Source organism: Gopherus evgoodei, chromosome 2 (assembly GCF_007399415.2).
Source record: "Gopherus evgoodei ecotype Sinaloan lineage chromosome 2, rGopEvg1_v1.p, whole genome shotgun sequence".
Classification (NCBI taxonomy): domain Eukaryota; kingdom Metazoa; phylum Chordata; order Testudines; family Testudinidae; genus Gopherus; species Gopherus evgoodei.
The window spans coordinates 188452662-188466872 of record NC_044323.1 but is presented as its reverse complement, the minus strand read 5'-3'; the positions used below and the strand labels follow the sequence as shown (position 1 = coordinate 188466872).

The following is a 14211-nucleotide window of genomic DNA, read 5'->3' as shown; positions in this document are numbered from 1 at the left end:
AGACTGGAAAATTTTTGGTTTCTGTCCTCAGAGTTGAATTTGTGTGCTGTAGGTCAGACTGTCTGTTTATTCTCCCTGCAACTCCACTATCTTGCATGGAGAATAAAGTATGAAGACACCCTGTCTCTTCACTGCCAGGAATCTATTGGGCGTTGGTTTTATTGATATAGGGTTCACCCTCTGGCCTCAATCTCAGAGGAATTTTGCTGGCATCCCAGAGTATAGATTTTAGTCCATTAAATTATACAGTTGTGATCTTTTCAACATGTAAAATGTCCAGAACTGTCTGAAACTCACCCCCTCCCCGGCTTCGGAACCCCAGCCACAACTTCAAAATGCTGTCTACCCAGATGTTTTTTAGAGCGATCGTGCAAGACCCACTAGCTTAGCTGAGGGCTTGTCTACATCAGAAAGTTGCAGCGCTGGTGAGGGAGTTACAGCGCTGCAACTTAGGAGGTGTACACATCTGCAGGGCACCACCAGCGCTGCAACTCCCTGTTTGCAGCGCTGGCCATACTCCCGTTTTGTCTCGGGTGTAGAGGATCCAGCGCTGGTGATCCAGCGCTGGTAATCAAGTATAGACACTTACCAGCGCTTTTCTTGACCTCCGTGGAATAAGCAGGTATCCCAGCATACCTGAGGAAGCCTCTGGTAATCAAACTGGTCTCCTTCCCCAGCTTGCTCTCGCGTTCCCCGAACCCCGAGCAAGCAGGTCTCCTTCCCTGAGGTTTGCTGGGTGGTTCCGGGAATGCGAGAGCAAACCGCGGCGAAGCTGATCTCCTTCCCCAGTTTGCTATCGCGTTCCCCGAACAAGCAGGTCTCCTTCCCTGCGGTTTGCAGGGTGGTTCGGGGAACGCGAGAGCAAACCGCGGCGAAGCTGGTCTCCTTTCCCGGTTTGCTCTCTCGTTCCCCGAACCCCAAGCAAGCAGGTCTCCTTCCCTGAGGTTTGCTGGTGGTTCCGGGAACACGAGAGCAAACCGCGGCGAAGCTGGTCTCCTTCCCCGGTTTGCTATCGCGTTCCCCGAACAAGCAGGTCTCCTTCCCTACGGTTTGCAGGGGGGTTCGGGGAACGCGAGAGCAAACCGGGAAAGGAGACCAGCTTCACCGCGGTTTGCTCTCGCGTTCCCCGAACCACCCTGCAAACCGCAGGGAAGGAGACCTGCTTGCTCGGGGGTTCGGGGAACGAGAGAGCAAACCGGGAAAGGAGACCAGCTTCGCCGCGGTTTGCTCTCGCATTCCCCGAACAAGCAGGTCTCCTTCCCTGCGGTTTGCAGGGTGGTTCGGGGAACGCGAGAGCAAACCGCGGCGAAGCTGCTCTCTTTTCCCGGTTTGCTCTCGCGTTCCCCGAACCCCCCTTGAAGCCGCCCAACAGCGCTGCAGTGTGGCCACATCTAACACCACTTGCAGCGCTGGTTGCTGTAAGTGTGGCCACTCTGCAGCGCTGGCCCTATGCAGCTGTACTAATACAGCTGTAACAACCAGCGCTGCAAAATTTTAGATGTAGACATGGCCTTAGTCTGTTGATCCAGGCTGGGAAGTTCGCTTCCAGGGGCTGTGTAGACATAAGTTACTGCTAACTTGATTAAATCCTGCCCTTTTTTTTTTTTAAGCTTTCAGTGAAGCAGGGAACAACAAGAAACAAGAATTCAGTGGGAATTTTCAGAAGCCATAAGAGTGTGATTCATATAAATATAGTAAAATTATTATTTATTTGCAGTGCAATAGCGCCTAGAGGCTGTGGGTGAGATAAGAGCAGGTTGTGCTGTGCACTGGACAAATATCAAGACAGCGCTGTTTAATAGCATATAGGTTTTGTATTATTAAAATTTGCCTTTGTTCTCACCAACTGGGTGTAGCTTAGGCACTGCTTCAGGGGACTGGACTAGAAGACCTCTCAAGGTCCCTTTCAATCCCATTACTCTAGGATTCCCTAGCACTGCTGGATAGGACAGACCCAGTATAAGATGTACAGAGCTGTCTGCTATGAGCAAGCCTCAGGCATAAACTATTGTTTACCAGACAGGCATTCAAGTCTCAGCAACTGGAACATCAGATGCTGATAGCCTGAGCACAAGACTGCTCAATACAGCTCAGACCTATTAACCTGTAAACAAACAGTCCTCCAACAGGCACTACTATAAGAAGATTACTTTAAGCCCAAAGAGATAACGTCAGGCAATAGTCCTTTGAGATCATTGTGATTTATAGTGTTTTCCTTTCATGTCCATTTTGCAGGTGTAACTCCTTTGTTGAAAATTCCTCTGCACTTAAGAAGCCCCAAGCAAAGGTGAAGAAAACGCACAATTTGGGGCATAAGAACAGCACCACCTCCAAAGAGCCCCAGCCTCAAAGGATGGAAGAGGTCTACAGGGCCTTAAAGAATGGATTGGAGTAAGAGAATTTATCACTGGATGTCTGAAGCTTTCTGTACTACTTTAGAGTGGAAAGCAATGGGTCATGGGAGTGGGAGCCTCAGGCATGGTAGGGTAAATCCAACTGCTGACTTCTACTCTCCTGTGTTAAACCCACATGTGCACAGGAAGCAAAAACACACTGGGCAAAATCCTGACTCTATTAAAGTCAATGGCATAACTCCCATTGACTTCAATAGGGCCAAGATTTCATCTCAAGACTGTTGCTCCAAATTTGCCTCCCATCACATAGGAGAGTCACACCACACAATATGATACAAGATAACATCACAGAACATAGTAATGCCTTTGTTAGATAGGTACAAGGACAGTGATTGGACAGAGGCAGCCCACAAACTAAACAGCAGCTTAGTTCTCACAAAACCCAGCTGTTAACTGTACCTGAAAGCATTAACCTGTTACTCAAGAGCTAAAGAAATGCTCCTATTGCTTGTTTAGTTAGTGTGGCACATGAAGGTTGGACATGCCAAGGACTAGGGAGATATGGAGAGTTTTTATGACAGTCAGGTCACTGTAAACATGTTGCATTTGTTTAAGTCAGCATGTGGTGAGAATAGCTATTTGTTACACAAATATTCCTTTCACAGAGGTCAGCGATCAGAACCCTATGTACTGAAATGTAGCAGAGTTCACGATTCCCTTTCTGGTTTATCTTTACAGTGAGTATCTGGAAGTTCACCAGACAGAGCTGGATAAGTTAACTGCTCAGTTAAAAGACATGAAAAGAAACTCACGGCTGGTATGTGTTATCCGACGATTCAGATGATAAAGTGTTCTGTGCTCATTGCACAGATCAAGGGTAACCTTTTCCAGGTATCGGAGGAAAAGGGGGAACAAGGGAGTTTTAAAGAAAAGCAATTCTTCTAGGGTTGCCAACATTGTATTTCAAAAATAAGGGACTGTTTTCTTAGCACCCCCACCCCGCTCCTCCTCCCACTATCATCATCACCAATAATAATAATAAACAGTACTCGCCTTCATTTGGCAAGGGTATTTCTTGCTGGTTTTTGCTGCACTCAGCAACTCCTGAACTTGTACAGAGATGAAAAAATAAGGGATATCCTTTGTACTAAGGGACTGTTGACAACCCTAGGTGAGCTCCAACCCAGGATCCTGTTTGATATTTCAGCTATTTAAACATAACAGGGCACTGGGAGAGTGTATCATTCAGTGGAACAGTATGATACACAAGCTAATCATCAAAAGCAGCAAAGAGTCCTGTGGCACCTTATAGACTAACGGACGTTTTGGAGCATGAGCTTTCATGCGTGAATACCCACTTCGTCGGATGCATGCATGTATTCACCCATGAAAGCTCATGCTCCAAAACTTCTGTTAGTCTGTAAGGTGCCACAGGACTCTTTGCTGCTTTTACAGATCCAGACTAACACGGCTACCCCTCTGAAGCTAATCATCATCTCCCTTTCTTTATTGCAGGGGGTGCTCTATGATCTAGACAAGGTACGTTACTCTCTGGGGCAGTGGTGTGCAAATAAAACACTAAAAGTTGAGTGATATATACCCAGACCTGGAGACAACTGGCACAAAGAGCTTCTCAGAACCTGATTCTCTAATCAGATACTACCACTGAGGGAGAGAGGCAGGCAGGATTTGCCACTGACTTCAGTGGGAGTAGGATCAAGTCCTGAGGGGTCAGAAACAATCCACAGAGAGTTCAGAAAGAACCTGCTTCAGGCAGGTTACAAACAGAATGGTTACCCCCAAAACAGACTCTAGAGAAACATATAAAGAAAGTCAGTGGAGAACTCTCTCTGATAGCTACTGCCTTGGCTCCGGCCAGCACTTGCTCTGGAGTGTGGACGTACATCTGCCACCTCTTCATTTAGCAAGAGCAGGGCCGGCGGTCACCTATGGTGCCAGGATTTGAGGGGGTGGCATTTTGCCGCCCTCAGCGGCAATTCGGCGGCGGGGGGTCCTTCCGCGCTCCGAGTCTTTGGCAGCAATTCAGCAGCAGGGGGTCCTTCCGCACTGTGGGACTTCAGCGGCGGGTCCTTCACTCGCTCCGGGACCTGCTGCTGAAGTGCCCCGAAGACCAGGAGCGCGGAAGGACCGCCCGCTGCAGAATTGCCACCAACGACTGGGGGCGCGGAAGGACCCCCGCCTAGGGCGCCAAAAACCCTGGCACCACTCCTGAGCAAGAGAGGGCCAAATTTACTGCTAGGGCACTTCAGTGGAGTTGTGCCCACTTACACCAGTGGTTCACCAAGTCTTCAGAGTATTTCTAGTCTGTACGCTGACTACTGATCCTGCAAAAAGCAAAGGCCTTCAAGCTTTTGAGTAGAGCTGGTTGAAAAATGGCAGTTCTTCACAGGGAACTGTCAAATTTTTTCTTTTTTTTTTTTTAAACAACAAAGGGAAAAACATGTAAAAATCAAAACATTTTCAGTTTTCAAAGAACTTCTGGTAACACTTTGGCATTTTGAAAACCAAAAACTGATTGATGTAATTATTTTTTTTTTACTGAAAACCAACAAATTTTAAATGAAAAATTTTCAGGTTTTTTTAATTGAAAAAATATTTTTAAATGAAAATTTGTCAAAAATTTGTGTTTTGGTCAGAGCCATTTTTGGACAAAATAGGTTGGAATGGAAAAAATTCAACTAGCTCTACTTTTGAGTGAAAAACTAATTATGTTAAGATAAAGCACGTGATCTGAGGTTCATGTACCAAAACGTCTTCAGAATGAAAGAAAGCTTCACAGTTTGGAGAAGAAGAGTTTCTTTGAAGCTCACAATGGCTTGAGACAGGAAAACCAGCTAAAGAGAAGATTTCTGCAAGGAATCTATAAAAATAAAATAATCTGAGCTATTGGGTGAAAAAAATCTCTCATTCCTCATTTATTTATTTATTTTGCAGCAAATCAAAGCGATAGAAAGATATATGAGAAGGCTGGAGTTCCACATTAGTATGGTAATGAACAATTCTATCATGTTTCTTCTGCTTTTATATTATTAAGAAAATCAACCATTGCCTAGAGTAGGGGTCAGCAACTTTTCAGAACTGGTATGCCGAGTCTTCATTTATTTACTCTGTTTTAAGGTTTCGCCTGCCAGTAATATATTTTAACATTGGTAGAAGGTCTCTTTCTATAAGTCTATAATATATAACTAAACTATTGTTGAATGTAAAGTAAATAATATTTTTAAAATGTTTAAGAAGCTTCATTTTAAATTAAATTAAAATGCAGAGTTCCCCCCAGACCAGTGGTCAGGACCCAGGCAGTGTGAGTGCCACTGAAAATCAGCTCGCGTGCCATAGGTTGCCTACCCAGGGCCTAGTGTGAAAGCTTCCACTCCAGAGGGACCCGCTTCGCTGCCTCTCCCCAATGCAATAAAGTACTGCAATAACTCCTGAGACAGAAACAAAGAAAGGATTTTTAAAAGCTTTAAAACTTCTGAGGTTCGCCAGTTCTACATGCACACCAAACACGCCCACTGATAATGGGTGCAAAAGAAATGCAGGGTCAGGCCCTTGATGGGTAAGCTAAGATCTCATCATACATTTATTTTAAAGGTACAGGTAAAGGTACACTTGCACCTGCAAGAAGTTTAAGTTCACAATTTGATCTACTGCATGTTAAAAGTCTCACAGTCAGACTGCGAGTGTCCTCTGGATTTCAACACTAGTTTTTACACCATTTTATTCCACTGGGCCAAATTCTGCTCAGTTACACCAGTGTATACTTGGAATAACTCCATCCAAGTCAGTCAGTTTACTGTAGATTTACACTGCTTAGAATCAAACCCACAGTATATTTTCTTTTAGTCATTAATATATCTACCAATTAACATTTTTCCCAACTTGACAAAAGATGCATTTATGATAGATGAAATGTCTACTGAGATTCATTTTAAAAACACACACACTGCTTGTGATATACAAGAGTGACCAGGCATACAAAAAAGCACTTTAATTTCATTTTTCTCATAATCTCGCAGCTCAAAGCAAATCTTTACGAAATACAGTAGGTTGAAATTTTCTGTCCAAACAATACACTTCCTTCCTGGTAACCTGCATGTCAAAATTAAAGCCTAAAGTACATTTTCTATCTAAATCCTTTCTACGCCATCCACATCCTGCACAGAGCTACTGGTTTCTGTGTTTATGAAACGATCCTAAACATAAGAGGAACTAATAAAAACAACTCTACTTGCTCAGTATGTTTGTTCACTGCTCTATAACCCATGGTGACAAATAAATAGACTATTGTGTGCGAGAGTTTTATAACATCAGATCTTAGGCAGCTATTTAGGAACATGGATTTTAAATGGATAGAAGCAGAAGAATCTTTCAGAACAAGGACAAACTATGCTGTATTCTGATAACAGCAATGCCCTATCAATGCTAAGTACTGTTGTCATTCTGTACAGGAAACAAAGCATGGAAAACAGGAAGTGCAGTAACAGGTGGCAAATCTTTACAGTGGCAGATGAATTCATCTTAACCGGGCTCACATGTGCAGACACAGAGTCTGAGCACAGGGGTAGGCCCCACCCTGATTACGGACATAAATAGCAAGTGACAACTATTTATAGTAGCTCTTTAGAATGGAGACTAGAGGGTTGCTAGCTGGAAAGATTAAGTGTAGAGGGCTTGCATCTCAGATAAGCTTGGTTTGTAATTCTGAAGTGTTAATAAAGTTACCTTTTCTTCTATTAATCTTTGTTGAAGTATTCTACTTGTAAACTGCCTTCTGTTTTAGTTACAGGTCCTCAGATAAATTATATCTGCCATTATGAACCCAAATCAGCCTTGTTAGCCTGATTTTTACACTTCAATTTTTGAAACTGTGATGGAGGGGGCCCAGAGGGGGTATACTCAATCACACTTCTTGTTTCCCATTCAACTGGGAAATAGGCAACAGCATTGTTAGAGATAGAGCTCAATGGGACATTTTGATTTAGGATCTGGACATTCCTAAAGTTTGGGGATCCAGGTTTTGGTTCAGGTTAATTTCTAATGTAGATAAAATACAGTCATGGTGACAGGCAGTATATGAAGTCAAGTTAACACAAGTTTTGATAGAGGCAAGTTCTGCTGTGAAAGATCCACGACTGAGCAGCATTAGGAAGCAGTGCATGATCCGCTAGGAAAAAGTGGAATATATAAAAACTGAATTTTGTCCACTGTTAGCAGGAACAGTGGAAAGAACTAATGTGACAACCTCCTTGTAGTTTTAGTTTCACAGAAAAAAATCCAACTCTTAAAATAACTTTGTTTTACTAATGAAACAATCAGATTCAGCTCCTGCAGCTGGCTGCTGAATCCGAACAAGTGGAAGTCCCCCTGCTGCAAGCCCCTGCAAATAACTCCGCTATAACTAGTGTGCACACAAAGGATGAGGGTTTAAAAGAAAAACACAGTTGGAGTGTTGGATAAGCTTACGAAATTAATAATAGCATAGGGAGCTTTTTTCTTCTAAATTTATGATCTAAAACTGGCCCACATTCCTAGATAACTAGGACCAAAATTTCCAAAAGTGATTAGGGGGTCTTGGGTGCCCAATGTGAGACACTTTCAAGGGGCTGATTTTCAGAGTTACTTTTGAAAATCTTAACCCAAGTTGTTACTATCTAATGGCTGTTCAGTGGTCTATATGAAATGAGTTAAAGGCCTCTGTCACAGTTTCAGCGTAACTGAATCTGTATCCTCCCTCCCCCTGTGGCCCACTCCAGGAGTTTTAAGCTGCATAGTCCCCTTACACTCGGATATCCCCAGCAAGCCAGTCTGTCTAAAGGCCAGTGCCTTTGCTTTCTCCTCAGGGGTTATGACCAGTGTATTGCCAGCAGTTACAGGTTACCAGCTTTTTCTCAGTAAGCATCTTTATTGCTTAAGGTAAAGCCATTACACAGAAAAGTATGAATAAATAAAAGCTCCTGCATGCATGCTAAAAGCTTATCCGAGGTCACCATCAGTCTTTGAGAGCCCTTGTAGGTCAAAGTCCTCACAACCCTTCTGCAAGGGTTGGGTCCCACACTGGGAGAGAAGCTCCTGTCCGTTTGCTGGATCAGAAAGAAGGCCCTGAGTCAGTTCAAGCTCATCCTTTTATCCCAAAAGCCTTTTCATTGTCTCTTAGTCTCTGGAAAACCCAGCTTGAATCAGAATATACAGATAACAGCAGGGGGTGATACCTTTCTAGAGTTGTTTGGTTTCAGTGATTCACTTTAACCACCTCTCACTGTTTTTAGTCACTGGAGGAGCTGTGGTAACCTTCCCTTGTGGAGCAGAACATAATCATACATAAACCATTCATCGCTTTCATGCAATACTGTCCCCAAAGATATTGCATGCAATTGCAATATCTGTCTCAGCCCCCACCCAGGTCTTGGCATTCACACTGCAGCACTCACCGCTGACACTACCTGGTGTCAGCATAGTGGCCAAGGCTTTATTTGGAAACTCAGCTACTTTCCCACTGCCACTATTGTGCTGTCCTTAGTTTTGAGACCAAACAGAGGACATTAGTACTCTCCAGGGCTGTCAAATCCAAGCTCTTTTATAAGCTTGAAATTGATTTTAAAAAGAGATTTAGAGAGTTCTACATATTCCAGATAAAAATGGAAAACAGTAGCTGGAGGTCTGCAGAACTAAAGTACAAATTGCTGAGTCTCTGTCTTGCTGAAGTTTTACAGCAGAGGATGTTTTTCCATATTGCATCCTTTTTACATGTAATGTGATGGCATCAAAACTACAGTTGTTTACCCGCTGATGTATCTTAAAAAAAAAAATTCAGAATTGTTCAGTTCTATTTCCTTTTAATGGAATCTATTTTATGATTCCTTTGGGTTTCTTTATTTTAGTGTGCTTCCATTGTTCCTCTAGGTGGATGAGCTGTACGAAGCCTATTGTATCCAAAGACGTCTTTGTGACGGTGCCAGCAAAATGAAGCAAGCATTTGCAATGTCGCCTGCTAGCAAAGCGGCTCGAGAGAGTTTGTCTGAAATCAACAGAAGTTACAAGGAATACACCGAGGTATGTGCTGTTCTGTGTAGTCCAGTCCTGCACTGCTTGACATCAATGGGAGTGTTCCCATAGATTTCAATGGGAATTTTGTCTGAATAAGGACTGCAGGATCAGCCCCTACATCAAGGCAGCTAATTACTTTTCACTTTTGAAATATTTGACTGATTAGAAATATTATGGGACTATTTTGTATTTACTTCCATGGGGCAGTAGGAGACCTGCAAATACAAGCTTGTCACTCTGTCAGAGATGGATGGAGAGGGCACAGTGAAATTATATTTTAATACTACAGTATTTCCATCTAAACATGCTCCCTGGGGCCACTGTTCAGGAAAAGGCATAAGACTGCTCTGAATCTGTCTTTCTGTACCCCAACTAAATTCTTCCCAATTCTGCAGATTTCAGTACATTATAATTTCCATTAGTCTAGAACCCATTTTTGTGAAGACATCTGCTGCATCTTTTCTAATCTTACTCAATATTCTTAAATCTACTTTATTAACGTGCAATTGCATCATGATCTGGAAAAACTATAGAAAGATGTGAAAACCACCGCAGCTCCTAGGTAATAGGAATCTCCTTAAATACAGAGAATGCATTGGGAAGAGTCCATAGTGTGTTCCACATAGTTCAAAGCATAAAAGCATGTTGAGATCCACTTTGGCACAGATCCTTGGCTGGAGGGAGGGGTGGGAAAATGATCAGCTTACACCATGATGGCAGAGACTTCATTCTGCCAATGCAAGGATTATAATGCAACAAAAGAAGAACACTGGGCCAAATTCAGCCTTAGTGTAAACAGGCTTGGCTGACCTGAAGTCAATAGGGCTGCATCTGTCTATTCCAGGGCTGACTCTGGCATGTTGATTTTAATTTGAGATACTTATTTTTATCTACTGAACATTGTGGGATCTTTTCTTTCTAAACTATTATTTTTGTGTGTGGTTTAAAAAAAAAGTGGGAGCTTGGTCTGATGTCAATCTTCCGTTCTCCAACACAGAACATGTGTACCATTGAAGGAGAGCTGGAAAACCTATTGGGAGAGTTTTGCATCAAGATGAAAGGTAATTGCCTCCCTCCCAACCCTTCTGCATGAACAGACTTGCCAGAGCTCTGTGTGTGTGTTCCTGAGAGCTCTAAGAGCAAAAACTAATTTAGGTTTAATGTATGAGAGGTTTGTTTTTCCCATCACATCAATTGCTGAGCCTTCAGAACTCTGACTTACACCCACACCGAGTAGAATTGATCATACTAGTTTGATGCTCAGATCTGTACAGTGAGCTCTTCAAAGACAATTCTTCTATTTTTCAGGGAGATGGGGTAATTAGACTGCATTGCTTTGGTTATCAAGATGAATGTGTGATGTGGTTGTAAAATGTTTTCTTATTCTGATACCAAGTTTGAAAGTCATTTAGCTTTGCAGAGATTGATTTTTTGCGGGGACGTGGAGGGGGGTGTTTTTGTTTTTTGAGTAAAAATTAAAAAAAGAGAGTAGGGGCACCTTACTTTTGAAAGACCCCTACCTAGCTCGAGGGTGTAATCTATGTTTCAGCCATAAGTCCTGTGTTTTTACCGTGGTCTGATTTCCTCCTACAAGATTAATGATTCTGAAAACAGTAGAAGCACTTTTGCACAGATACAGCCTTTAACAGGTTCAGTGAATTAAGTCTTGTTTCAAGACTCAATGCTTGAAGTAAAAATTGGAAAAGAGCTTTTTAAAATTAAATTCTACTTGTCACTTTTTCTTCACTCTTGTCAAACATTAGCAGTAAGATACTCATGAAAACAAAATTTTTGTTCTGAAAAATTCATAAGCTCCCTATGTATATTTTCAAGTGTCAGAGGGGTAGCCATATTAGTCTGGATCTGTAAAAGCAGCAAAGAGTCCTGTGGCACCTTATACACTAACAGACGTATTGGAGCATGAGCTTTCGTGGGTGAATACCCACTTTGTTGGATGCCACAGAACTCTTTGCCACTTTCATGTATTTTCCTCACTTGATGTCATAGTTCCTGTCCACACTAAGTGAAAAGACATTGCAGAAAATATCAATTGGAGTATCTTGAGCTTGCAGTACCTATAAAAAGACTTTGCCTTCCATGTGCCACTCTCTCACAGGCATTTTAAAAACATTGGTTGTATCAGTAGGTTGCAACATCTGAGACAAGATCTAGATTTAGCCAAGATCACGCTGAATTGATTCAGCCTACAATAGTTTGTCCCCAGTGGAGATGGGAAGTGACAAGTGTTGCAATTGTACTCACTTAACCACTCCTAACTCCATCCACAGTCCAATGTCTCCCATTTAAAAGCCCCTGCTTGCAGCAGTAGTGCTGGGCACTAGCAGAGAGGCAGTCTGGTGTTCCAGAATGCACTGATACAACCAAGGCTATAAGACATGCCATGAATGGAAAGTGTAAACTTAGTTCTGTAACAAATAAAACTGCTGTGTGTACACCCTAACCAATTAAAAGAACAGATGATGCAGAAAGCTACTTCTAGAAGTCAGCATCCCTGCAAGACTGATGTGTGCATAATGGGATGTTTGTGACGTCACTGATCGCAGTAGAAATGATTGTCATAAAATGGCATAACTTCAAAGACCTGACCCTGCATTCTTGCACACCCTAAGCTTCCAGTGAAATCAATGGGATTTTATGGTAACCTGATTCTTCGTTCCATGCACATCAGTGAGGAATAAGCATCAGGAACAGAGTACTTAAAAATCCTGATTACATGCAGAAACCCTTAACATAAAAGAATGGGAGAAGAGAAATGATAAATGATGCATCATCAGAATTTTCTCTGGGAAGTTCAATGCAGGTGATTAAGCAAAACTGTTGTAACCCTAGGATCCGAGGGTGGAGCTGAAATATACATTTCTGAAAAGCTTAAATGTCCCCAGTCATTTCAGTGCAAATCACTTTTATTTTGTGTCATGCATTAATAACAGTAGAGCAATACAGTCTCCTCCATTTGCACTGAACAAACAATAATGTCAGAAGGTAAAGAAATTTAGCTCTGTTTTCATAACATATGATGTTAAAAAAAATCACGATCGTTTTACAACGTAAGGACAATGGCCGTGCCAGCCTTCCATTCAGGATTAACTCCCCCACCTAAAGGATGGGTACTAAACATCACCACATGTGTGCCATGGAGTGCCACCCATCTCCAGTACTCTAGGTGCTGTCACAGCACTAAGTGCTAGGGGATGGCACACAATCAACTCAACTAGCCTCCCCGTATTTCTCTCTCAGCCTCTATGGAAATATACTTTGATCAAGCTGTAGCCGTTTGAACAACAACAGAGGAGAGGCATGGCCCTTCCGGGTTAGCCTAGTAATACCAAGAGCTCCAGTGCTTTCATACTGCTTTTCAGACTTGCTTTCCCTACCAATCCCTTCTGTGTCCCTTCACTCAAACAAATGCTGTTGGCCAATCCCTCTGATCAAAGACGAAGATGGAGCTGCAGTTTTAAACCGCCCTCTCCTCTCCACCTCTTCTATTGGGATGAAGAAAATGTTCTTTTATTTACATAAAATATGTTCAATGATACTGCCCAGCAGAGACCAAGTTAGCTGATACGAGCAGCTTTATGGAGATGAGAGCATCAGCAGAGTGCTAGTAAATGTAAATTATTTATAAACAATAAATAAATTAGGAAGTGGGAGGCAATAAGAGCCCTGACAAGAGGGCTGCTTTGTTCTTCTGCTCCCAGTGTTCAGGAGAGAGTAGAGGATATGCTGCGTTCTGTTCAAAGAACCCACTAAAGAAGTGAAAGGAAAGAGTCTGAGTCCAGATTCTTAACACAATGACCCACGATAGATCAACCAGTAGTAAAATAATTGAGTTTACCTGCAGTAGGTTGGATCTAAATACCTCTTGTTTTTTAAAAAGAGGGTTTGTTTTGTGGGTACGGCAGCGAAGACTGGAACTCTAAGAGAGTCTTGAGTTTGATTCTCTGTTCTGCCAGATTTCCTATGGGACTTTGTGTTAGTCACATAGGCACAGATCCTCAAAGGTATTTAGACACTTCACTCCCTTTGAAATCCGTGGGAGTGAGGTAACTAATACCTCTGAGGTATTAGTTTTTCTGTGCTGCAGTTCCCCATCTGTAGAACAGGGATAATGCTTCCCTACCTGACCAAGGTGTTAAGAGGATACATTAATTTGTAAGCTACTCAGATGCGATAGTGATTGGGCCCATATAAGAATTGTGGAGGGTGTTATAAAGAGGTGTAATTAGGAGTAATGGGATGAAATAAAGTTGAAGATTTTTACGCCAAATATCAGCAATAGCTTCCTAATAAGGAGATAAGAGAGTCTGCAGGAAAGTGGAAGAAGTTCCCTCATGTGAGACAATTTAAATTAGGCTTGTGAAAAAATAGCAGATGTGTCCGGTAGCTGTAGGAAACAGTTGCATGGGCAGGGAGAGTGATATAATTGGTGTCTCGACCTCCTATGCATTTATGAAGAGAAAGTATCTTAAAAGATTCCTGCTCTTTATAATTTGTATCTCAGTTTGGTAACTGTTTGCAAGTAAATGTAATGCAGTTATCAGTGACGCCAACTCTTAGCAGCCTCATGATATCAGATATTATTCTTAAAGCCCCAGCTTCTGAAGTCATATGGTTACATGAGAATCTCCACTTTTTTATTTTTTAAATATAAAGCTTTCAGCCCTCATGCTTACAGAAAAAAGCTTGAAAACTTGAACCCTGAAGACTCTGCAAAAGGCAAATAAGAACCCCCCAGATTAATTATTTTTAACCAATCTCATTATTTGTTTGA

The 14211-nt window shown here is 42.3% G+C and overlaps 1 protein-coding gene across 2 annotated transcripts in view; it reads left to right on the top strand.

The window, feature by feature from the left end:
- The window catches only part of RIPOR2 (RHO family interacting cell polarization regulator 2), a 99614-nt gene that overhangs the window by 49951 nt on the left and 35452 nt on the right, over positions 1-14211 (top strand). For both annotated transcript variants that reach the window (XM_030552557.1, XM_030552558.1), the window contains exons 3-8: positions 2236-2391; positions 3093-3171; positions 3870-3893; positions 5310-5363; positions 9276-9425; positions 10417-10480. In XM_030552557.1, the coding sequence (XP_030408417.1) occupies positions 2236-2391; positions 3093-3171; positions 3870-3893; positions 5310-5363; positions 9276-9425; positions 10417-10480 (527 nt within the window). The remainder of the gene's footprint in view (positions 1-2235; positions 2392-3092; positions 3172-3869; positions 3894-5309; positions 5364-9275; positions 9426-10416; positions 10481-14211) is intronic.